The sequence below is a fragment of the Carassius carassius genome, chromosome 11 (genome assembly GCF_963082965.1).
Source record: "Carassius carassius chromosome 11, fCarCar2.1, whole genome shotgun sequence".
NCBI lineage: Eukaryota > Metazoa > Chordata > Actinopteri > Cypriniformes > Cyprinidae > Carassius > Carassius carassius.
This window is the reverse complement of record NC_081765.1, coordinates 14,731,996-14,758,644: the sequence shown is the minus strand read 5'-3', so window position 1 is coordinate 14,758,644 and position 26,649 is coordinate 14,731,996. Positions and strand designations below refer to the sequence as shown.

Genomic DNA, 26,649 nt, shown 5'->3' with positions numbered 1-26,649 from the left:
CTAGTGCGATTTTGAATGCACAGGCAGTTTGACAACGGCAAAATGAATGTTTGGAAATGTAAACTGATATTTTCTACTGACACACCACAGCAAAATATATAAATAACTGTCCGAACACCATTCTTTTAAGTGAAAATACTAACGTGCCTAAGACTTTTGCACAGTAGCTAGTGTATGTATAAAGTACGTATGATTAAATTAAGTATATTTAAATAAGTGTAATTAAAGTATGTGTTCGTTCATATGTGTTAAGGGCTAGATTTTCTCTGGAGGAAACAGCTGTTTAGTGATGAGCGGCAGTGTTGGGGAGTAACTAGTTACATGTGGCGTTAGTAATTTAATTACAAAATTATTGTAACTGTAATTAGTTACAGTTACTACGAAAAAATGAGTAATTAAATTACAGTTACTTATGAAATTTTTAACGATTACAAAGGGGATTACATTTGAATATTTACACACATCCACATACAGATTTAACTGATTTCTTTACCAAATTGCACTGACTATTCTGAGACATACCACCCTAATAATTTCCGGGATGCGAAAACACAGTCTGGTTCGTAGAATCCAGTCATAAAAACAAAATGCCTAACACGGACGGAATATGCCACATTTTGGATGACTAAATCAAAAGTAGGTCAGTACACTTGAATCAAGACATGGACTAGTGTCTGTGAATATTAAGCCCCAAAAATGCAATATATGACTTGCACATTCTGCGTGTCTGTGGAAATCAGGCGCGGACTGGACACCGGGAGAACCGGGACAATTCCCGGTGGCCTGGCAGCCGATTTTGCCCCACTATTTAATATCATTATTGTATAATTGCCTGCCGAATGTACTAACGCGATCATTTGCGAATCCGCCATTTGATAATTAAATCTCTAATAAGTCATGAATTGTTAGTCATGACTCGCGCGCTCTCCGCGCCTCCGCCAAACGGTTTGGATCAGACTCCGAGTAATCAATGCGAGAGAGAGAGAGAGAGAGAGAGAGAGAGAGAGAGAGAGAAAGAGAGACAGAGAGAATAGAGTGGACTGCTGGAGCAGAGAAGCAGAACTCCTGTTCAGGGTTTCAGGTCAGTTTCATCTGTAAAGATGCTTTTTTGTCTTTGTTTTTTTATTTTATTTAATCAAGCAGCAGCACGTTGCTCATCAGTCATCACTCAAAATACTATATAAAGGACATCATTATTATCAGTTGTAATGTTACAGTAGGAATTTATCTGAAAAAAATTAAGATTTTTTTAAAGGTTTAGGGGGAGCTACGACAGACAACACAACCCTTACGAAAATTAACATTTTAATATTTAACTATAAATCCAGAGAAAATGGTTACTATTGTTTAAATGTGGTAACCAAAAATGTAAAATTATTTTACAATTGTATTTATTTAAAAATAAATACAAATCCATTTGCAAAAAAACAAAACAAGGTTATTTTACTTTTATATAGGCTAATAAAAGCATGGTTAATTTTTGTAAGGGAAAAACATGACTCATGTACAGTATTAGGATTTTTCTATAAAGACATTGTAGTATTGTAGAGTATTGTATTGTAAAGTATAGTTTTGTTCAATCTTGAGTATTAAAGTCATGAGAGAGATGGATAACAGGGCAAAATAAAGAGACTGAAGAGAAAAAAAGAAGTGAAGGTGCAGTTCAGGAGAGAACTTTTAATTATTTTGCATGTCCCCAAATTAAAGATTTAAATCTTTTTTTATGTCAGGTCCATACAAAAAATAGTTTTGTCCATGAATTTGTTTGTATGAGTTTGAATTTTCCAGTCTGAATTTTTTTCCCAGTCCGCCCCTCCTGTAAATTAATGGCAAAGACATGGTTTCATTTACTACACATAGGCCTACTGAAGCTCGCAGTGTTTTCAACCTCTGCCGTCTCAATATAGGAGTACACAAGCACATAAACAAAATTTCTAGAACTGCTCTGTCACTTCATGTGCATTTTACTTATTTTGAGAAAACTATCATCATATACAGAGACAGCAGTTTCAAAAAAACACCAATGTTTCAGGAGTTTATTACACAGAATACGTCACATGCTTATTAGATAAATGTATTTAAGTTGATGTATTTGCTTTTATTTATTATTCTTTAATTTTCACAAATTTAGAAAAGTAATCAAAAAGTACTCAAAAGTAATTAGTTACATTACTTTAATAAAGTAATTGAAAAAGTTACACTACTATTACATTTTAAACAGGGTAATTTGTAATCTGTAACCTATTACATTTCCAAAGTAACCTTCCCAACACTGATGAGAGGTGACAAGCAAAAACTTAACAGTAGATGAGAAACCGACTGCTCCCTCGTGACCTTTTGTAAACTGTATTTATGACAAAGAACTGCACAGTAGCGGATATTCTAACAATCTATGGATAAACACATACCTTGTGTCCTCTGTTTGTGTTTAAGTGCGCTTGCGCTGCTCTGCTGCGGTCTGCGGATTGAAGAGCGCGCTGAAAGACGGGGAGGAGACCGGTGTTGTGTAATATTCGGTTCCTGTGAAAAACTGTTCCCGTGGGTGGAGTTTACATGAATATTCATTAGTTCCCTTATTGTGGGCGTGTCCTTTTAAACAACGTGCAAACGAATGGATCTGAAAATATCAGTGCACGCTCGTCAAATCTCTATTTGTTTTAATGGATTATTTTGAACAGGTAACAAAGTGTCAGTGTTAAGCATTAATTAGCATTAACTGCAACAGTGCCAAAACAATGGATAGTTTGTGTAATATGATAAATTGTCTTTCATGTTTTGCTTGATTGATTACAGGCACACATAAAATCAATCAATAAGCTAATTTAACCTATCTTACCTATAGTTTTTACTGTTTGGTGTATTTCGCTTTTTATATATTCATGTGTGGGGCTTTATTTTTAATAGTTTGCTTTGATTAGACTACCTAGTTGTCATTGGAGAGAGACTAGTACAAAGCCGGACACAAACCACTACAAATCGGTGTGAACATCCTGTGTCATTCTTTCTTTAATCTTTTTATATATATATATATATATATATATATATATATATATATATATATATAAATATAAAACCAGCTTTTACCAGCCTTCACAGCCCCATCAATGTATTTATTATTATAAATGCACATTTACTTCTGACACATATTTTATCCTGTTACTAGATTTTAAAGTATCTTCTATAGAGTGAGTCATGCAAAATTGAAACAACATGTGAGTTCATTTTTATAATTAAATGAACAGTCTTTTTAAAATGGACACATTTTTCTTTACTGCATTGAGTTAACAGTCAAATACAGAGCTTAACGATTTAGACAATCTGATAAGAACTACTTATAATAAATATAATACAACCCGAATTCCGGAAAAGTTGGGACGTTTTTTAAAATTTTAATAAAATGAAAACTAAAAGACTTTCAAATCACATGAGTCAATATTTTATTCACAATAGAACATAGATAACATAGCAAATGTTTAAACTGAGAAAGTTTACAATTTTATGCACAAAATGAGCTCATTTCAATTTTGATTTCTGCTACAGGTCTCAAAATAGTTGGGACGGGGCATGTTTACCATGGTGTAGCATCTCCTTTTCTTTTCAAAACAGTTTGAAGACGCCTGGGCATTGAGGCTATGAGTTGCTGGAGTTTTGCTGTTGGAATTTGGTCCCATTCTTGCCTTATATAGATTTCCAGCTGCTGAAGAGTTCGTGGTCGTCTTTGACGTATTTTTTGTTTAATGATGCGCCAAATGTTCTCTATAGGTGAAAGATCTGGACTGCAGGCAGGCCAGGTTAGCACCCGGACTCTTCTACGGCGAAGCCATGCTGTTGTTATAGCTGCAGTATGTGGTTTTGCATTGTCCTGCTGAAATAAACAAGGCCTTCCCTGAAATAGACGTTGTTTGGAGGGAAGCATATGTTGCTCTAAAACCTTTATATACCTTTCAGCATTCACAGAGCCTTCCAAAACATGCAAGCTGCCCATACCGTATGCACTTATGCACCCCCATACCATCAGAGATGCTGGCTTTTGAACTGAATGCTGATAACATGCTGGAAGGTCTCCCTCCTCTTTAGCCCGGAGGACACGGCGTCCGTGATTTCCAACAAGAATGTCAAATTTGGACTCGTCTGACCATAAAACACTATTCCACTTTGAAATAGTCCATTTTAAATGAGCCTTGGCCCACAGGACACGACGGCGCTTGTGGACCATGTTCACATATGGCTTCCTTTTTGCATGATAGAGCTTTAGTTGGCATCTGCTGATGGCACGGCGGATTGTGTTTACCGACAGTGGTTTCTGAAAGTATTCCTGGGCCCATTTAGTAATGTCATTGACACAATCATGACGATGAGTGATGCAGTGTCGTCTGAGAGCCCGAAGACCACGGGCATCCAATAAAGGTCTCCGGCCTTGTCCCTTACGCACAGAGATTTCTCCAGTTTCTCTGAATCTTTTGATGATGTTATGCACTGTAGATGATGAGATTTGCAAAGCCTTTGCAATTTGACGTTGAGGAACATTGTTTTTAAAGTTTTCCACAATTTTTTTACGCAGTCTTTCACAGATTGGAGAGCCTCTGCCCATCTTTACTTCTGAGAGACTCTGCTTCTCTAAGACAAAGCTTTTATAGCTAATCATGTTACAGACCTGATATCAATTAACTTAATTAATCACTAGATGTTCTCCCAGCTGAATCTTTTCAAAACTGCTTGCTTTTTTAGCCATTTGTTGCCCCCGTGCCAACTTTTTTGAGACCTGTAGCAGGCATTAAATTTTAAATGAGCTAATTAAGTGGATAAAAGTGTAAAATATCTCAGTTTAAACATTTGCTACGTTATCTATGTTCTATTGTGAATAAAATATTGGCTTATGTGATTTGAAATTCCTTTAGTTTTCATTTTATTAAAATTTAAAAAACGTCCCAACTTTTCCGGAATTCGGGTTGTAATAATGAATATCATAAGCAAACATTGTGTCTGTTCTTTGACCATAGGCACTGGAAAACAACCTCATCATGTCATGTTTAAGAATAGTGATCCATTGTGTAAATAATGTTTAACATTTGAACATCTTATTCAAAAATGTTTTCCACATTTTACAACTATTACATACAATGAAACCCAAATGTTTCTTTGTCAGCCAAACTCTGTTCTCTTGTCGCTTACCGAAATTAATATCCTCTGAGATTAAGTAAAGTTAATATTTCAATAATTTAACAACTCTTTAATGTTGACAGTTCTCTGATGTGTATTAATAGTAACATGGCGTGCAGGTTAACAAATAACATGTTATCTTTAAGTATGTTTACTGTTTAAAATTATTCTCAAAAAATGATATTGTAGATCACATAAATATTATATTCATTAAATGTTACTATGACAGGTACAGAAGTAATTGCTTTATGAATATAACTCAAATTGAAAAAACAAGGAAAGTTGTGTGAAAGTATAAGCATGGAATGAAGCAATGCAAAATTAGGTGAGTGTCTGAGATATTTATTGTTCAGTTCATACAGGGCGGCAGTGGCTCAGTGGTTCATGTAGGTTGTCTACAAACCGGAAGGTTGGTGGTTCAATCCCCGGCTCCACCTGACCAAGTCTCGAGGTGTCCTTGAGCAAGACACCTAACACTGGATGGTGCCTTGAATGGGTGACACTGCAGTCGGTGTGTGAATGAGTGAATGTGAGGCATGTGGATGGCCATGTGGTCTGTTGAAAGTGCTATATAAATGCAGTTCATTTACCATTTACTGTACCAGTGACTTCAGCTCTCTCATCCAGTCTGAAACAGACAGTGACTTTACATGATGATCAATATATGTGGAAACATCACAAAAGCAAATCAAAGCCATATTATAACATTGTTGATGATGAGACACATGATTTCTTATCCAAATGTAAAAATAATATTCTTGGAGTAGCTGCTGACCTATGTCCAAGAAGACTGCATCAGAACAATAATTTAAGGTTTATGCACTGTTTTATATAACCAATTACAAATTAGATTAATTACAATATTAACATTTTCACTGCAAGAAAATTGTTTTCAGTATGTATGTGACTTATTTAGGTAACAGAAACACTGGCTACATACAAACTAAACTTTTTATATATGAGACAGGACAGCTAGCCTATAGCTATATTTATTAGGCGGCATATATATTTGTTTCAAGCATTGTTGTGAACACACTGCTGTAATAGTCACCAGTAGCCTAACTTAGCTAATCATACTATTCAAACAGCAATTACTGCACCACAAATGAAATGTATAAAAAGCTAAACACATAAAAAAATATGATTAAGAAACTATATATCCCAAGGTTAGCTTAGGTTATCCGCTTATTGTTTTTCTGTGTGCCTGCAATCAATCAAGCAAATCAGCTTACAGATGATTTATATTACACAAACTGCATTGTTTTGACACTGTTACAATGCTTCAGTGCTTAACATTGACACTTCGTTACCTGTTCAAAATAATCCAAGTAGCGATTTATGGGGCGTGCAATGATATTTTCAGTTCTGTTCGTTTGCACGTTGTTTCAAGTCCACGCCCACAACAAGGGAACTAATGAATATTCATATAAACTCCACCCATGGGAACAGTTTTTCACGGGAACCGAATATTACACAACACCGGTCTGACGCCGGTTTCATATGAAACTTAAGGGGACTGACTGACTCTGAGGCGATCCAGGTTCCATACCCAACCCTACTTTTAAAAAATATATTTTTTGATAAACGAACACAAAACTGGCTATGTCCTTGCTGGAGTGTGATGTGATTTTCTGTCATGTGCAGGTGCGATGGACCGCGCACAAACCAATAGGGTGTCGGAATGGTATATGTTTATACTTATCCAACCACAATCAAAGTCACTCAATCCGGATGGCGTGATTTATCTGGATAGGTTTAAAAAAAAAAAAAAAAAAATTATGACAAGCCGGAATGAAAACAAGCCGAAATGAAATAGCAGTAACGAAGCTATTTCTAAAATGTAAGGAGTAGAAAGTAAATATACTTGCGTGAAAATGTATGGAGTAGAAGTAAAAAGTCGGCTGAAAAATAATTACTCAAGTAAAGTATAGATACCCCAAATTTCTACTTAAATAAGTTAACGAAGTATTTGTAGCTAATTCGTTACTTGACACCTCTGCACACACACACACAGACACACACACACACACACACACACACACACACACACACACACACACACACACACACATATCTTTGACTCAAATTGACAAATTTATCTTTGACTTTGATTTATCCTCTGAGACGTGGATATGTAATATGGGAATGATTTTGAATGACATCTAGTTTATTATCAACAATTGGAAAAAAACAGAGCCCAGCTGGCATGTGAGAGCTCGTGAATGTTTGTGATGTAATATGTATTAGATGATGACAGAACAGCATGCGTATTCTATCTGCATTAGGCAAGATTATGATTTATTTATGTATCCGTTTCATCTTCAACAACAGTTTTGCTTTGTGTATCACCACACTGTTTGTCTGAAGGGTTTTGGAGTTTTACATTGGGTGGTGCAGAGTGACTTTTGGACAGTTCTACCCAAAGTGACATGATTGTTGACCAGGACACTGCATAATGGATGAGCTTTAGCCACTTATTTCTCCCTGAACAACCTCTTCCTGCCTGTCTCTCCTTCTTCTTTCTCTCTGTCCTCTGTGTGTTGCTAAGTGCATTATACAATTGTCGAGAGTGAGGGGAACAGACAGAAGATGGGAATGTGACAGTGAGTGAGTGGGAGAGAGACAGAACTTTTAAAAGAGAGAGAGAAGCACACTGTGTCACCCCTTGTGCAGAGCACACACACATACACACAAATGCTGCTATTTAGGACACCTCTAGGAAATCTCTACCAAATAAATCCGGCCTGTGAAATTGCCAAGCACCTCAATGAAAGTCAATGAAAGTCATTACTAGTCCACCTGGCCAGAACATAGTCTGTTGCCCTCTGAGGCATTATGTCTGCTTTTCTGTGCTCTGTGTCGCATACATCATGTAGCTTATGTGCTAATGCAACACATTGAATTGGTGGCAATAGATGCAAGGCATGTTCTGTTTCTAGGAAATCAGTATGTTTTTTCTTTCTTCTCTGTCTCTTTCTAAAACCCCAGTAAAACAGTCTGATGTAAAACAAGTGAGTGTTTGATTACAGCGTGCTGTCTGTAGGACTTTATTTTAAGCCCACATCTTTAATGAAGACTCTTCACACTCGAACTAAAATTTACAAACACCTGATGAACCTCTTAACAAGAACATATTCACATGCAGTGACAAGAAACAAGATAAAAAGTTTACATTTCATAAACACTTGTTTTTTTCCACTTCCAAAAAATTAATTTAAAGGTATTTTACTGTAAAAATATATGTTATTTATTTCAGTTTATCACTGTACATAGTAAGAGTACCTTTTGACCACCTTAACAATTTTACACTTACTGTAAAATTTCCACATCTTTTATTTTCCCTCAGTGTGTTTGCTGATGCCACTTGATTGGAAATTTTCTTTCTTAATAGGATAGTTCACCCAAAAATTCTGTCATCATTTACTCACCCTCATGTCATTACAGCCCTACATGACTTTGTGTTCCACAGTAGAAATAAAGTCATACAGGGTGACATGAGGGTGAGTAAATGTTGACATCTTACCCTAATAAGAGTATGGTTTTTTTACGCAGTTTTGAAAAGTTAAGCGTACAGACGAAACATTGTCAAAATGATCTCCGTTCACACAGATCCTCGAAGAAATCAAACACGGTTTTATTCATGCAAGGTCACTCATCTGCAGATACAAATAATACTCATCTGCATGACATCACCGTTTCAAAACATGTGCATTTTTGCTGTTTAGGTGAAGGCGATAACGGTTTTGTTTTCAAAAACTTGCACTTTGAAACCTGTTTCCCAAACGCCATAGTTGTGTTGCGTTTGTTTTTATGGCCAAAATCCATAATGCTCCCTAAATTTTCATTAGTTATAAAAACATATAAAAGCTTTTCACGTTTTTCACTGTATAGAAAAGATTACTCTAAATATCTCCTTTTAGAGTCCATTGAAAAATAACTGCAAATGGGCTTTAAACAACATGAGGGTGAGTGAAAAACAAGAAGTGAATTATTCTCTATAGTTCTTTTCATCGTTCTCTGTTTCCTCCTCCACCACTTCACCTCAACTGCGTGCCCCACACCAGCCCACTGTTTTCACACCCTCTCAAGCTTGAAAAAAACAATTACATAACTCACTGTTGCTCAATAGAGCTTATGCCACTGCTTTGAAACGTACAGCAGCGGGAGTGATTAAAGCTTTAGCGTGATCATCAGCACGGATGCTGTGACTGTGCCAGGCTGTGGCTGCTCCGGCAGCTGCCCAGGATCATCGGGTGAGGATTGATTGGGGTTGTGCTCAGAACAGGTGGGCTCGGTGTGCAGCTGGACCCCTCATCATCAAACCACGCTTGATGAGAGCAAACAATTCATGGCGGCGACTTCTGGAGGACGAACATGAACCCAGCATGAAAAATATAAGAAGATGTCAGCAGCTGAACTGTTAGTGATGATGATAATGAGAATGTTGAAAATACATGTGGCTACAGCTGGGATGTGGACAAAAAAATGGGATGTTTAAAATGAGTCACAAATTAATTTAAGCTTTGAACTGTAATGTGTTTTTTGGTTGCTGAAGGATAGTTTAGATGTGTAAAGTGAATTATCTCCTCCACTCTCTTCCTACAGCCCACTTGTGTGGTGATGAGCATCCTCTTTAGAAGTCGGAGGCTGCTTCTGAAACCTGCCTTCACAAGAAATATACAGAGGTAGGGAGGCATAAAGACACATCCAAATCCAAAACACACTGATGTATTCTTTCCTGTCTGTTACATCACACAGTCCTGTGTACCAGATACAGTGGATGGTGGAAAGAATATAAATGCTGATGGGTGGATCATTGTAAAGAATTAAATACCCTTTTGTTTTTTTGTTTTTACATTTACAGAGTATCTTTTTACACTGTGAATGGCCATGTTGTTGGCAAAGGCTTTTTAAACAAACTCCATCCACTATTTTCTGGTATAATGAATCTTACCCTTACCCACTTACCCTGGACCAATTCACATTCACCTTTCACAAAGCACTTCAAAGCACAGAATATTTTCCTTTTTTTTTTTTCTTTTTTTTTTTTTAATAAATACTGTTTAATAAAAACAGCCCCTAGAGAAACAACAGCATTATGCTGTCAACAGCTTTCATATTTTTGGGGGACATAAAATTGACAAATGTATGGCTTCATATGTATTGGTATGATCTCATTATTCTACAATATGTGTGCACCCCACTTGACTTTTAATTTTACGCATGGACCTATTTTAAAAATCAGATTGTACAAATTAATACTGAATTGCCACTTCATTAGATAGGGCTGTTTTCTCATGAGATCAAGTTGGTGTAAATGTGGGCTACTATCAGTAACTTGTCTGAGCATGTACTGTATATGAGAGAGAGAGAGAGAGAGAGTTATTTTAAAAACAGCAAAAGAGGAAAGAGTCATTTTATATTAATTCTCCACATCAAAAGTCTCTCTGATGAATAATTGATTCAGAGGAAAATTTCACAATTCACAATTTCGCAATTTGACATCTCTGTATACTAATGAAATGGTATATTAACTTTGTCTTGTTATAGCCTTAAGTACAAGTTTTCAGCCAAACTCATTCTACTGTACACGTGTTAGTGGAAATGTACATCATTCTTAGTCTGACAGAAATATATATTATTTGACATAATGATATAGTTTTTCGCATTTATCTCTCATAATCTGATAACATTTCACTAAGGGCCTGGGAAAATCATCAAAATGAAGACGGTTTTGTTGGACTTGTGAGGTGGTGCGACTGGTTTATCCTGTCAGAATTTCCCTTGGTTCTCACAAGCTGTCATACGCTGCTTTGTTACATCCATTTACACATCAGCTCCAGTAGGAGTTGTAATAAAGAGTGATTTCTCGCTCTCCAGGTTATATCTTCACCACAGTCTGGACAGTCTGTGTAAAAGCCTCTGTCCAGGCCGGAGACGAGGAAGAAATGCCTCTCCAATGACAATCACATTGTCATGTCAGAATGTTCTCATATCCTGTTTCAACTATTAAACTAATTTTGGTTATAAGAGATATTACACTGTCAGGTCCTATTGACCTTGTTGGCGCTGCTCATATGAGAAAAGGAGGCAGAAGAGAGGAGAAAAATAACAAAAAGCACATTTTCTCATTCTTACAGCTCATTAATACGAGCTTTTCATCTCTTAAGAGTTATTCCTTCACCAAAGCCCTTTTTGCACTAGATGTCATGTTTTATTCAAATAGTTTCCGCAAGTAAAGTTAACACAATATAATGAAATATTCAATAATTCTTTTGGATTCCATCTCTTCCTCTCTCCGATAGACTTCACGTCTTGCTTCATAATGTTTCTCGATTGGTCTGGACTTGGTACTTCCAGCCAGACCATGTTTGTGCTGCTCATAGTTGCTTGTCATACAAAGCACAAACTATATGAGAGAGTGAAAAAAGTAAAATACCAAAGTAGTTGGTATTGTATAAAAAAAAAATTATGAGATTGGATTCTCTCCCATCTGAAATAGTAAAATAATTACTGTCATCAACAGCAATAATAAAGCAGTCACTTTACTCGACTTCGGGTATTTATCAGCCCCAACTGTGAAAACAAGATTGTTTCAGACTTAATTATTGTCCCAGATTTGTTTTTGCTACAATCTGCTAAAAAGAGGGTATTGAGCCAATACAGCATATTACATCCCCTTGCACTTTAATTACTGTGATGATGATGAAGATGATGATTGTTTACTGTTTCAGCTCTCAACGCTACTCCCCAGTGTTGTTTTGGGTATGCATCAGACACTTCATTATTGATGCTTTTAAATACAAGCTTTTCTATTTGCAAGAGGAGCCTCTGCTAAACATCAACTCAAAGAAATGTTGAATTTGCAAAATTTTCATGGAATATTTTTACTTCGACTCACAAATTGCTTAGTTTGCTAGTTCATGTTCTTAGAGCAGTGTCTTAAACTGGTGGGTTCACAGACAGCAGAAAAGCAACAATAAATTAAAATAGTCAAATTCAACCATATAATAATACTTAATCTAATACTACAAATAAAATAATAAATAAAAATATACATAAATATTCTAGCCAAATTAAACAAGTGCCAGCATGAAAGGCTGCATAACCTAAACTACATTCAATATGGAAATATTCACTAGCAACAAGGATCAGCATGGTTTGTACTGATCAGAGTTTATTTTGGGTAACATATTAGCTGCTGAAAATCCTGGAAACATAGAAACCTGAAATCTAAAAAGTAAATTTTCCTATAAGACTGTATAATGTAATGTATGATGTATGTATAATAATGTATAATGCGCTTCAAGACCTTTTTTTTAACTCCAAAACATTGCTCTCTGCTAAAATAGGAGTCCTCTTCTCCAGTTAATATGTTGTTTTATCTGAACATTGAGAGAGATATCAAGCTCTTTTTACAAGCAAAAACAGTCCAAAACAATAGTAAATGTATATGTCAGTGGATTTTGGTGAGAGAGTATAACAGGGGATGGAGTTAAGTTAAAACTTCTTGATGGATTTATTTATGACAAACACATTTTTCACTTTATAAGACATTGATTGATGGACTGGAGTCATTATTATGATGTTTTGATCATTTGGGGAAGTCATGGCCTAGTGGTTAGAGAGTTTGTCTCCTAACCCTAGGGTTGTGGGTTTGAGTCTCGGGCTGGGCCTGGAATGACATTCCAATCAACCAATCAGAATTGAGATATAAATTTTCAATAAATATCTGTTTTAGGCTTCAAATCAGAGTTAGGTGCTTCTTCACCCTTTTTAATCAGCTATTATTTCCCACTGATTGTAGGAATAAATTATGGGTAGGGTTAGGTTTAGGGGTAGGGATTGGGTTAAATTTATATTTTTGGACAATGTTGATCCAGGATTGTCAAAAGATGTTGATTCAGGAACATGTCTTACTTGGCAAAATCATGGTGACCGTGTGTTCACTGCTGTGTGTGCACTTTGGATGGGTTAAATGTAGTGGACGAATTCTGAGTATGGGTCACCATACTTGGCTGTATGTCACGTCACTTTCTTTTGGACTCACTGCAGAAGATCTATTGGTGAGAAAATGATGTAATGCTAAATTTCCCCAAATCTGTTCCAATGAAGAAACAAATTCTACATCTTGGTTAGCCTGAGGGAGTAAATGTTCAGCAGTTTTTTTATTTTGGGGTGAACTGTTCTTTTAATGCATTCCAAACAGGATATTTTCATTGTTGATGTCCAATGTAATATGGTGTCCTAGTTGAGAAGTAGTTTTTAGTTGTATCTTTTTTTAATTCTTGAACTTATCATACCCAGTTGTAGTGGCTACAGATATAATATGTATTCTATGTGTGTGTGTGTGTGTTTTAACAGTTGTTAATGTATATGCATGTTTTTCTTTGTACAAGTGTGTGTGTGTGCATATGATTGTACACACTGGAAGAGATGAAGTGGAAGAGAAAAACACTGTTCTCACATTTTAGCTCAGTATCCCTTATGAGCTCCCAAAAGAGCCCCAGAGAAACAGTAAATGGAAGAAATCAAATGAATGATTTATTTACTTTTTGAACGCGCCGCAAAATATTCAAACGTCAGATGAAAAGCCTAAGCAAATCTATCTCCCTGAGGCAACAACACTGTGTTAAGTTGCTTCTTGAAGTCATAATAAAGCTTTAAAAACTGACCATGAAACTATTTTTCCTTTTCTCATTATGGGACTCAATACTATTAAGCAGATGCCTCACTTGTGCATTTTACATATGAGGTTTGGGAAGGAATTTAAATAGATGATCTGTTTTCATAAAAAAGGTAATATAAGGTATGTGAAGGTGCCTCAAGGTGCAATCTTTCATTGCAAAGATTGTGTAAGTTCCTGGTTTAATAGGCCTTGACTGTTGATGTTGTGTATAAGTGATACTGAACTACAAGCACAATTGAACTAATTTGTAAACAGCTGTTAAACATTCAGAAATCAGACAATTTACAGGCAGACACGGTTATACACAAATAACAATTTAGAAAAATATTATCAAAACTCCAGTGCTCAAGCAGTTTTATTTTACATGGAGCTGAATGCCTCATGAGCGTCAAGATCACATGGCTAGTCAAATACTATCAAAAAAATAATAATAGGAGATGGACCTGTTGTATATTTGTATATATGAATGGGTACTCGAGGTCCTCAAAGAACATTTCAGTGAACAGTTCTTATAAGAGCAATTTTTTACCCCTTTGTCTGAAGATTTTTTTTAATATATATGAAGAACATTGTTTCAATTTAAATAACCTAATTGTGTAATTGAAAGATTCTATGGATGTTAAAGGTTCTATGGAATGCCACAAAAGAACCTTTATTTTTAAGAGTGTACAGTCACTCCACCTTGCACTTAAAAGCACCGATCAATCCTTTTCAGAGGCATTAAAGTGCTGCTCAGTATTGCATTTATAGCAATTATAAAGTTAAAGAGCTAAAGAAACACAATTTACAATGACATTTATCCAATTGTATTCCTAATTTGAATATGTCATTCAAATGAAGGTTTTGGTTTTTGAGCTGAACTGCCATATTGACAAATGCAACATAAACAAAAATTACACACAAACATTTTTATGCATATTAAAAAGGTCCTGGACAAGCTGTTCATAATGAAAATGTCAGATAATTGTAATTTTTTATCACTTACTCTATTATAAAACACTTAGCCATCTCTCTTTATGACTGATCTTATCTCTGACCTTTAAATTTGATTGGATTTGAATTGATCTCGTAAAGCCTCATCATTGCGGATGCAGACGTTAAGTGCCTTTCTTGGGGGCATGATGGTTGCGCCTGGAGAAGGACTGCTGAAATCCTCTGGGATCTGTTTCACTCAGCTTCCCTATAGTTATGGAATTAAGATGTTCAAACTTTCTGATTATTTGTGCTTCTAAAACCAATGCTCTGTAGGGGTAAAATAATAACATGTGATTAAAAAAAATGTAATAAAGGGGAAAAAACTGTCTAAATGTCAGAGCAAAGATATTATGCCCACGGTTCTCACTAACAAAAATAGCACTGAATAACCGAGTTGTTCATTAGAGTGAACAATATGATATTGCACACTGCTTGTACTCTAATTAGATTTTCTTTCTTTAGATTGACTCAAATTATTATTATTTTTTGTTCCATGCACTGTGAGGGTATAACAACTCCTAATTAAAAACAGGCCAGTATTGTACAGTATATGCAGCAATAACAATGGAGTGATTGTCCTCATGGGCTGGAGGACACAATACCTCCACATCCAACCGTGACTGACCGATCAGACCTCTTTATCATACAGATATCAGTCTCTGACTATTCTCTGATTTACACATTAAAGAAAGTACTGAAGCAATATAACAGCAGAGACTGGGGTGAGTTAAAACCTTCACTTTAACCAATTATAAATGAACAACAGGAGTGAAATTACATGAGCATCAACCTCCAGTATTAAAAATATCACAATTACAGTTTAAGAAACAACGTAAGAGAATGGAGGTGACTGGAGACGTAGAATAAATTCATGAACAAATCTGAATATGCCCATGTTTTCAGCTGATGGTACAATTCAATCTGGTACTACTAAGGTACTACATTTATTTAACTAACTTTACTAACTTATTTAATGAGTGGAAATTAAAAACGAACAACATTTATTTGCAATAGAAATCTTTTCAAACATCATACAGAATGTGAACAAACATACACTTCCCCATTATACCTTTTATCCCAACGGTCTGTGGGTTTCTTCAGGAATGGATTCAAAACTAGAGGGCAGCTGTCACCTGGTGAAAGGCGTGGTTTAGTGTGGCATTACGTCAAGAGGGCGGAGTTATGTACCGGTAGGTGGGAGGACTATTAGTTTGAAAGTGCAAACGTTGGACAGCAGGAAATCAAATTTCAAATTCCCATAATTTCACTTGCGGCGGTGTATGTAAACAATGTAATAACATCAACAACACGCGTCAAATGAATAACAGTTTACAGAGCTCGCTTCGCTTTGAGATAAACGAAGCGTGTAATTTCATACAACACGCCACACAACCCATGCGAAACGTTTAAATGTTTAAAAGGTTATTCGAGGATGTTGTCGAACATACTTTAAAAAACATTAACTTGGGTATCATTGACACTTAAATTACGATTACCAAATATAGCCCAAGCATCGTTTCGGATGGTATCAAAGTAAATAGCGGGTAAACTGCGCCAACTGAATCTAGGCAACGTAACGTAGGCTAATGATGACAAAAGTGATTTAGAAACTCGAAACTGACTGAAGCAGATTTATTTGAGCGGGACATAATAACTATAGTGGTCTCTGTTAGGATTCCCCCCATCTGTTATCCTCAGGCACCAGCCCGTGATTGAGATGGGCTGGGCCGCCTAGTGTCTTTTGTGGCGTGTGTGACACAATATAGAAGAGCTGAAGGTGATCGCGGGAGCAGCAGCATCACCGTACTGCGCTCCACGGAGAACGGACACTGCTACCAGGTGTGCTCATATCCCACTGACAAAGCTTCCATAAGTTTATCCTCTACGACCACAGTAAGCGGGTTATTTTACGCGAACTGGACGAGCTGGTCTCACTCCTCCTCTCTCCAGCTCGCGTGGGCTGCTCGCGCTGGGAACTGGAGAGAGCGGCAAGAGAGAGCTCATATCTCAGCGTTCAACTCTGCCAGCATTCTTCAACAATAACGGATTCATTCGTGAACGGCGGAGGTAATTTATCGGAGGAAACTACCCGAAGGCTTTATTCAATCGCACGTGCGTCTCTTAACAAACACGGCTTTTGTTCGGGTCTGGATATCCGCATTTTACCCGCGCTAGCCGCATTTGACTCGGGAGAAATTGAGTCGTTGTGGAGTCGCGGTCCGAGCAGGTGCACGCGTTCATAACTCCATCCGGACTGATTTCTGAAGGTCTGAGTGACGATTAGGAATTTATAACCACATTTGCTTTTTTTCCTGCAATATCTGGACTTAATCGGCAGTGCAGAAAACAGAATTATGGATATCAAACAGCTTGTTATAGCCTTCGCGGTTTTGGGTAAGTTATGTTTTTGTCATGAATGGCACCATAATGCCATAATTATGAGTGTGAAAGTTTCTTAGAGCACCAAATTATCAAGGTGGAAGCATGAAGTTTTCAATTTACAATAAAACTAGCTAAGTTGCAAAAAATATGCACTTTGTACAATTACATATAAACATACCCCTGCAGATATACACCTGATGCACATTTTGTAGAAGTAGTTCAAATCCTTGCTGTTTTTTCTTACTCCAACCAAGGTGATTTGAACCTACAAGACCAGTTTAATTATTTGAAATAAATATTTATAATGACATCCCAACTCATAAATAAGAACTTCCTAGAAGGATTTGAAAGTGCAATTACTATGACGACTACTAATAATAATGTCAATATATAACAAAAAAAAAAAAAAACTGATTGTGATGAATAACTGATGAATTTAATTCTACGCAAAAGCATAGTGCAGCAGCCTTCCAACAATGGTTTTAAATCTTGACCTACTGCTTGAGGGCAAAGACAAGTCTGTTTCATTACAAGTTTATGACACTGAAACACACCTTTTCCTTACAAGCCAGATATCACACACACCTGGATTGAGACTCACCTGTGTGACGTCAGAGGCTGTAGTGTGTCATTGGGTTAACTAGCTCAGTGGATTAGTCACACTGACATGCGCAAAACAGATGTGTTTTATTCCAGATTATGATTATAATGTGTCTCTCTTGATGATGACACTATTGTCTTGGTCAGTGCTTCTCAAACCTGGCCTTGGAGGCCGCTCAGCCCTGCACCTTTTGTATGTCTCCTTTAATTAATACACCTGATTGTATTGAGTAAGTTGGTGTCGTGGGAAAGCATGTTTTGCCAATGAACTATCACACTGAGCTTGGACTTCTGTTGGATTAACCCCCCCCCCCCCCCAACAGCAGACTTTATCTCCCATATCCATGTAGATAAGTGGAGTCAGGATAGAACAGGCTGTTATTTCATTAATCAACACTCTTTTCTGCATGAAAAACACTTTTCAAGCTGCTGTCAGTGCTCATTCGCAGTCTTTCTACTTGTGTCAGTCACAGATAAAACCTATATTTGTCTACATATTCTACTCGTACTTCCCTCCCCCATTCACTTTTGTCCCCTTTCTATTCCTCATCACACAAGCAAATACCATCATACTCATTCACACAAACTCTCTACCTCCTAATAAACAACAGATGGCTGTACCATCCAGGACAAGAAGCATGTTAGTTCTGCAGGGAGGGGCCTGGGTGAGAACGGAGCATTGGCTACTGTTGGCTTTCCTATCATTTTTGATCTAAAAAAGCAATGCCGTCAGTGAGGTTGCATGCTTTTACATTTGCTCTCAGGTGGATGGTTTGATCAAACAAGTGTGAGAAGTATGGATAATTTGTACAGTTTTTGGCCTTTTTATGGTATTGCACTGCTGTAGCAGATCACCTTTGATAGAGACTGACACTGCTCCTTCAGCGTTGAGTTTCCATTAAATGTCATGCAAATTATCGTATTTCAGTAGAGAAGATCATCAAAACACTGTGGGTTTGAACTCAGGGGAACTCAAGGGTTTTTGAGGAAATGCATGAACAGCTCATTCTCATACTCATGCTATAGAAGATGAGCTGTATGTGAGTGAGTGAAGCAAACATTTCATGATAGGAGGAGAAAATATTCCTACTTCCTTCCTACTCCGTACCTGTGTTATTCTTTAAAACTGCTCACAAAACAGCAGGAGAGGCCATCATAACTTTGTTCAAGCTAAGCCCACAAACTGGGAAACACATCCATTTTACCTATATACTGTAAAGTATTGTCAATGTTGTCAGCTTTCCTCACTTGTGTGAAATACTTTTTTTAGGACCATCATGTGGCATAGGGCTAGGTGATATGGCCAAAAATATTATTACACTATCGATATTTATCTTGATGTTCATTTACTATTACTGCGGAAGGAAATGATTTCCACATGTTTGTAAGACCTTGAGAATGAAGGTAAACACAACTTGTTTGTTCACAATTAAACTCCTTACAGTTAAAAAAAAAGTTGTTTCCTAATAGTTAGATAGTAGGACTTGTAACCAAAAGGTTGCGGGTTCGAGTCTCAGGTCCAGCAGGGATTGTCGGGGCGGGGGGCTGAATGTACAGCCCTCTCTTCCACCCTCAATACCACGAATGAGGTGAGACCCTTGATCAAGGTATCAAGCCCCCAAATGCTCCCCAGGCGCTGCAGCAATATAGCTGCCCACTGGTCCAAGTGTGTGTGTGTGTTTACTACTGTGTGTGTGCACTTGGATGGCTTAAATGCAGAGCACAAATTCAGAGTCTGGGTCACCATACTTGGCCACACTTCACTTCACTTGAAATCATGAAAACCATTTTATCTATCTCTGGATTCTGCGTTTTATGATGCAATACACACTTAACAAACTGTGTCTAATGAAATTAATGAATTAAACTTGAACAATTTAATCAATCTTTTAAAATGTAATCAAATGAAAAAAAAAAGGTTAATTTACAGTTTGTTTAAAAGACAAAACTACACCAATCGCACACACATAATTATGAGTAGGGTTGCACAATATACCGGTACCAAGAATGGTATGGCAAATTACCCTACTTTATTTAATAATGACAGTGTTTTAATAAGTGCCATTTTACAGCAGGGCAGTGTGTGTGCAAGCGCTCTTCTTTCACTCACCGCGTGAACACTGGCCATGCCAAACTTCATATATCCATGCAGCTCAGTACTGTTTAAACAGAAATTAAAGAAATAAAGCCTAAACAAATGTTACAAAGAATGATTAAGTGCAATAAACCTTGAAAAACAACTCTGTGCAGTACGCTATCACACAACCCAAGCGCGTGCACAGAAAACTACCTCTCTCAGACAGCATGCAATCATGAATTCATAGCTCTTTCACTACATATTGTGCTTCAACAGTCAAATACACACACAATTATTTGTTATCTTTCTTGTGCTGAACACAAAAGAAGATATTTTGAAAAATGTGGGAAACCAAACAGTTGCTGGTCCACATTGAATTTGATCGTAGGAAAAAATAGTGTGGAAGTCACTGTGGACCAGCAACTGTTTGGTTTTCCACGTTCCTCAAAATAGCATTTATGTTTAGAAGAAAAAAGAAACTAATCAGGTTTAAAACTACTTTTGAGTGAGTAAATGGTGGTATAAATATAAAACACTATGACAATTGACAGACAGCTGACAGAATTTTTATTTTTGGGTGAACTATCAAACGTTAATAAAACATCAAAACACAAAGAGAAAACTCAATCACTGCTCTTGACTGCTTTAGGAATCAATTTATATAGTGTTTTATTTTTATATTTGTTCATTCAATTTCTTGAATGCTCCTGCTAAATACACCTATTGTACCTGAAAATAAAGCACTGTTTGTTTTATCTGTATATTATGTGTAGTTGTAATGTGTATCTTTGTCATTCGTTTATCTTTATTAAAACAAACTCTATGGCCTAAATATCTGCCATTCTTTTTATTTTAATTTTTTTTTTTACGTTGAAAGGCTTTGTCTTTATAATAGGGAAATGAGTTTGGTTGTAATGTTTAGACAACTTGCAAAATAGTAAAAACCAACATGACAAATTTTATTTTGATAAAATCGTGAAACGTGATATATAAAAAAAATTGTGGTGATATTTTTTTCCATGTTGCCCACCCCAACACACAGTTTCTGCCAATCTCAATTTAATCTTGAGTACCTAGTGAGGTATTGCATCCTTCATATCTCCAAAGAGTCTTTAGTTTTTTAAGATTTACAAAAGAAAGATACTGTATCGCTTCCCTCTGAAAACAGTCGTTCTCCTGGAGGCGTGCTGTGGCCAGAGCTAAAGAGTCACGAGCATGCAAAGCTTTTGCATAGCGATCGTCTGTTCGTTATACAAACCCTGGAGGAGTGTCTTTGGCACAGAAATACTCCATCATACCTCCCACTCTTTAAAATTTTTTATTTTATTTTTTACTTTGGCCATGTTTAGCATGATAATCTTACTCTTTGATAGTCTAAATAAGTCAGAATGCATGAAAGAGCATTAGACCTTCCCTATTCATTTTTACATAGACCTACGTTACCTGAAAACACTTTATTTCATTTGTGTCTTTGTTTTACTGTATCTGTAAAAATGACCCTATCATGATACAAATGGTTAACATAAAACTGTACTCATATTGTGAAATAAGATTTTCATCATATTTCTCATCCCTAGCACATGCCTTCAAATATGTCAAATGAATTAATTTACTTATTGTATCGATTTATTTTGTGACACGTGACCTTTTTCACCATAACAAGGCATTTGAGATCCATAATAAACGTAGAATTTGGCTTTATCCTTATAGCCAACTTACCAATGTTGCGAAGGTCTATATTTAAATGAGGAAACAGCTATATCATAGACTTGAAGTTGCTCACCACCATACGCCTGTGTGGTGGCACTGGCATGTGATTAAAAAAAAAAATAATATATATCTTTTTTTTAAAGGGGATACACACTCAAAAACCAGGGAGCAAAAACACAATGATCTAGTGAGAGATTTCAGTTTTTTTTTTTTTCGATTTTTGATAATGAACTTTTTTTTTTTTTTTCACATTATTGTCTCTCTTCTATGGTCTGCCTTCTGAAACCTGTTGATTTTGACGAGGCTCATCGGCCTGGAAAGCGAGGTGTGCTGTGATTTGGCCACCTATCCAGTGTGTTGTGATTGGCCGAATACCTCAAGCATGTGACGGAAATGTTACGCCCCTTAACATATTGTGATCCCGTTCTGCCGGAGTGACGAGACATAAACATTAAACCCCATTCTAAACATGACATATAGACATGATTTCTAGTCGTGTCCTCTTTTGGAAGGCCAAACAAAGTAGTTGAATCACTTTTGAGAAATGCATTTGCCTCATGCTAATTTAACCTACTTTCCATCCATTATAATGGAGCTGTTTGAACACCATTGAGGAAGCTGTCACAGAGAGAATGACAGAAAGTAAGAAGTGAGCGCTAGAAAGAGAGATTATTCAAGGTGTTTGTCTGAAGCCTGTATTAGCCTCCCACTGACTCAGGCACATTAGCCGAGCTTAGCTTCTCTGCATGGAGTACACAAAAAACAAAAAACAAAAACAATGCTCTGATTTCCTGATGCACATTTGGCTGGGCTTAATTAAGCCACACTGAATGGATCTTGGTTTTATTAGAAATACAGAGGAAATTGAAGGTGCTGTAACCAATTTCAGACATTTAACTCTATTTTGCTAACTTCAACTATATGCCCTTGTCATGCTTCGTCCTATCTGTCTTTCCCTAGGTCTATTAAAAAACTTTTTTTATTGTGATATTATGTTCTATCGCATGAAAAAAAAGCTTTTCTTAACCAGTAAGCTACACTAATAGGACAAACTGATAGCTTCCTAAACAAAGGCAAAATGGTAAAAAATTGAAATTGAAATTTTCATAAGCAAAGCTAATTAAAATTTCATAGATAAACACATTATGTATTTAAGCAGAAATGCACCATAAACAGATTTTCTCCTATTTCTAATTCAATCACATAATGTAACCATACTTGATAATGTAATGATAACAGTTTAGTAAGCGAGTGAGTTCATTCAGGCAAGGATTAATTTTTACTACAAGTCCCATGTTCTACAACACAACATTCAAAGGCTGACCTCATATAGGCTAATATGTTTTCATTATTTCTTCTATTATTGTGACAAAGATGTTTGTTTTTAAATGTTTTATTTATTAACAGAAACTGTAAGTAGTTATAATATTTATTAGCCACAACTCATTTTGTTATTTTTCAGAAGTTTTAAGAATATGTATGTTCTTAAATAAAAACAGTTGTTGTGGGAATTTTTTTTTATAAAAAACATATATATATATATATATATATATATATATATATATATATATATATATATATATATTTTAATTTATTAATTTAAATACTGTCAAGTCATCCTACTGCTCCTTTTGGATGTTTGCCGCACCCCAGTTTGAGTAAGACTGCCTTAGATTAAAAATTTAATTCAAAAGAACTGGCTCATATGTTGACTTGGACTACATTGGTTGTGCAAACATAATTACTCTGGTGTTTAAAAAAAAAAAAAAGAAAGGAAAAAATTAGATTTGTTGTAGATTTCAGCAGCGCTGGCATAGATTCAGAGGTGATGGTTGTGAAGGAAATTCTGGCTTCCTCTAAAACCCCCATTCTCCATGTCGGCAAAATGATTTACAGACAGTGTTTCTGATTGCCAATAAGGCCTACGGCTTTCATAGAGATGGGTGTCATTTCTCAGGACATCTACTTCAGTGATATCAAGAGGAAGAGAAGTATTAGGTGTGTGTGTGTGTATGGCGATAATACTGCATGCTGCGCTATTGAGTTACTCAAAATTACAGCAAGGGCAATTCTCTAACCGCTATAGCCCTACACTGAATAAAAAATTGCTTACCAACACACAAACCATTCACAATTGCTAAACTGGGCTAAAATAGAAGGCTCCAGCTGAAGATTCGGCTCTCCCCAGTGGGAGTCAGCTCTTCAGGTTTGTTACAAGGAATCGTTTATAAACCACACATCACTAATTTATTTAAAGTAAAACAATAAAATTGGATAGAAAACATATTAATATTAAATATCAATACATTCTTTTTTTATTGAGTTTTATGCAACATAATCCGATTTAATTTTTGTTTAATTATCCAAATAATGTGCAGTTATTTGCAAAGCTTATTATTAGAGCATAGCGTCAGGAGAGGGTACAGAGGGTACAGGGGGTACCACATCCCTCGAGACTTTGCCATAGTGATGCATGCCATTCCCAGTGGAGTTACTGCAATTACAAAAAAACTCAGCTGATTCTTTACCCTGATCTATCTCTTTGACTTGCTTTTTTGTTCGGTCCCTCTCACAGGAAATAGAAAGATTAGGCAACTCTTCAGAAAGATATAATTACTAGGGCTGCAACTAACAATTATTTTGATAATCGATTAATCTGTCGATTATTTTTACGATTAATTGATTAATCTTTATGTACTTATATTTTAGTTTTGCCCATTTTTTCCAATTCAATTATTAACAAAGGGTCTTTATCATTCAACATAGACTTTTAGAGATGAACCATTTTGGATTGTCATATCCTTATCAAAAATATACCTGGAGTTTTGTTTTATGTGTTAGTAATTCTTTGTCAAACTCTTCTGCAATCAAAACACTGACCCATACTCTAGCAAATTTCACAAGGAGATTTCAAATAATGTTTCACCATGGCAGTCCTTAGAGCTCCTAAAGTAGTTTAACATCCCGAACAAAGCTTATTAAGGAATCTTTCAGAAAATATTTTCAGGAAGAATACGAATAAAACAGAATACATTTTCAGTACATTTCATTTTATTATTTTTTTCCTGTAAACACACAACTTATACCTGGGAAACAGCTTTATAGCTTATGCTGTGAAATTGTAAATAATCCTTTGAATAAATTGCCAGTGGCATGAAACCTGAATGGAACTCACATTTTAAAGTAAAATTCATCAGAAGGTTGTCCAGAAAAAAAATATTTGACACACAAAAACCTGCTGTGTGAAAAAGAGCAGTGAATACTTAGAAAAAAAGTACATTTCAAATACATTTAAACATTTACCCCTCTCATTCAGTCATAATTAGGCTGCAAGACTGAATTATGAACTGGAAAACGACAAACTGATCACAGAACATGTTTGTAAAGCTTTAAATGTTAACTGTTAAAAAGCAATGATATAAACTTTAACGATTAAACATTTGCAAACAACATTGTACTGGAGAATCTGCACAAATAAAAGTCTTAAACAGTTAGTTCAGTAGTGCAGAGTTTACAGGTTACTCTTCTTTTTTTGAAGGCTCAAAGTAAAGTTCTCCCACATTTTGGATGACTTCCCCTCTGCTTCTTTTGGAGTCAAAGATGAATCTGTCCATCATCTTTGAGGAGATTTGTGTCCCTGTAGCTACCTTTTGGAATCTTTTTATTTTTTATATATTCGTACATGCTTCCATGTTAGACAATTTTTCTTTGGTGTTTAAGGATGTCTTATTTGGTTTTTATAACCCTCACAAGAACCTAAAAACAAGTATTTAGATTTAGAACAAGATTTATTTTCCTAGCTATTTTTTTTATACATACATGAAAGTTTTTGTCTATTAAACATCTGTTTATTATTTGTAGCCATGAAATGTTATTTGGATACTGTCTCTTCTACCTGCAATGTCATAGCCTTAAACTCCTATTCGTTGTGCACAAAGTATAATATTTATGCTTTTTTTATAATGTGCTATTGACTGTGTTGTTTTTATAATGGAGGCAGGGATTTAGCAAAGGTTTTTTCTTTTTAATTAATTTTAAATGATGTATTACTCCTGGCTTAATGTTTAGTTTTTTGGTTATTTTCCTGGTTCTTTGTATATTGTTTATATATCTTTTAATGTTGTTATCTGTTTTGAGATGTAGATGTGTGCATTTACCTTTATATATGTACAAAAAAAAAATTGGTGGTGTGGCGCTCCATATATTTTCAGCCGTTTTTCTCTTGAATATTGCCATTTTCGGCCGCTAATTTTCATTAGCCGAAATTTTGGTGCGTCCATAATTTTTTATACAATAGATACAATTATATTACAATAAAATACATAGATTTTTGCGATGGCTTTGGCCAGAGGAGGTAGGACTGACCGGTTGACTGCTAAAACTGTAGTGGTCATTCTATTCTAACCCTTCCATGTAGTGCTTTACCAGCCATCAGTGCTCTTTGCACCCAGTGTTCAACTTCAACACAATGGAGTCAAGAGTCCCAGCAATGTGTAAGAACTTGTAGAACACACACAGACTCAAATTACACAGATACACAGTGTGTTTGTAGGGACGTGATCATTGCACTCTTTCTGAGGAGCCTATTTACACCTCCCACACAACAATGTTGTATCTCGTCTTGAATCTCTGTTGTAGAACATGCTTGTCCTTCAAAACCCTGAGAATGTTGCTGTAGTTGGTGGACTACAGTTGCCTGACTCCTGAGTGACCTATTGCTGCAGAATGCTGATCTATGAATGTTTAGCTAGTGGCTAGATGGGGTCCCAGGCCCCTATTTGTCATCTGTCTGATACATCCTGTGTATATTCAGGACTGCCTTGAGATGAGGCCAGCACTACATGTGTTTATACATTCATTGCATACTGCTCATTGTCCACACTTCATGGGATTATTGCTGTGCTGAGGATCTGTACACTTTTATATACTTTATATATAGTGTATATACATTTTGTATATACACGATTACTTTTTTGAAAGTATACGTAAGTTTTTGAGTTACAGATAAGAAAGGAATTTGAATTAGCCTACTCTGAATCAACATAAATACCAATAA

The 26,649-nt window shown here is 36.0% G+C and overlaps 1 protein-coding gene across 1 annotated transcript in view; it reads left to right on the top strand.

Moving 5' to 3' along the window:
* The first annotated feature begins 16,385 nt into the window (after window positions 1–16,385).
* LOC132152815 (immunoglobulin superfamily member 3-like) overlaps window positions 16,386–26,649 on the top strand; it is a 193,183-nt gene continuing 182,919 nt past the window's right edge. The window contains exon 1 of the mRNA XM_059561714.1: window positions 16,386–17,218. Coding sequence (XP_059417697.1) covers window positions 17,179–17,218 — 40 coding nt within the window. The 5' untranslated portion in view covers window positions 16,386–17,178. The remainder of the gene's footprint in view (window positions 17,219–26,649) is intronic.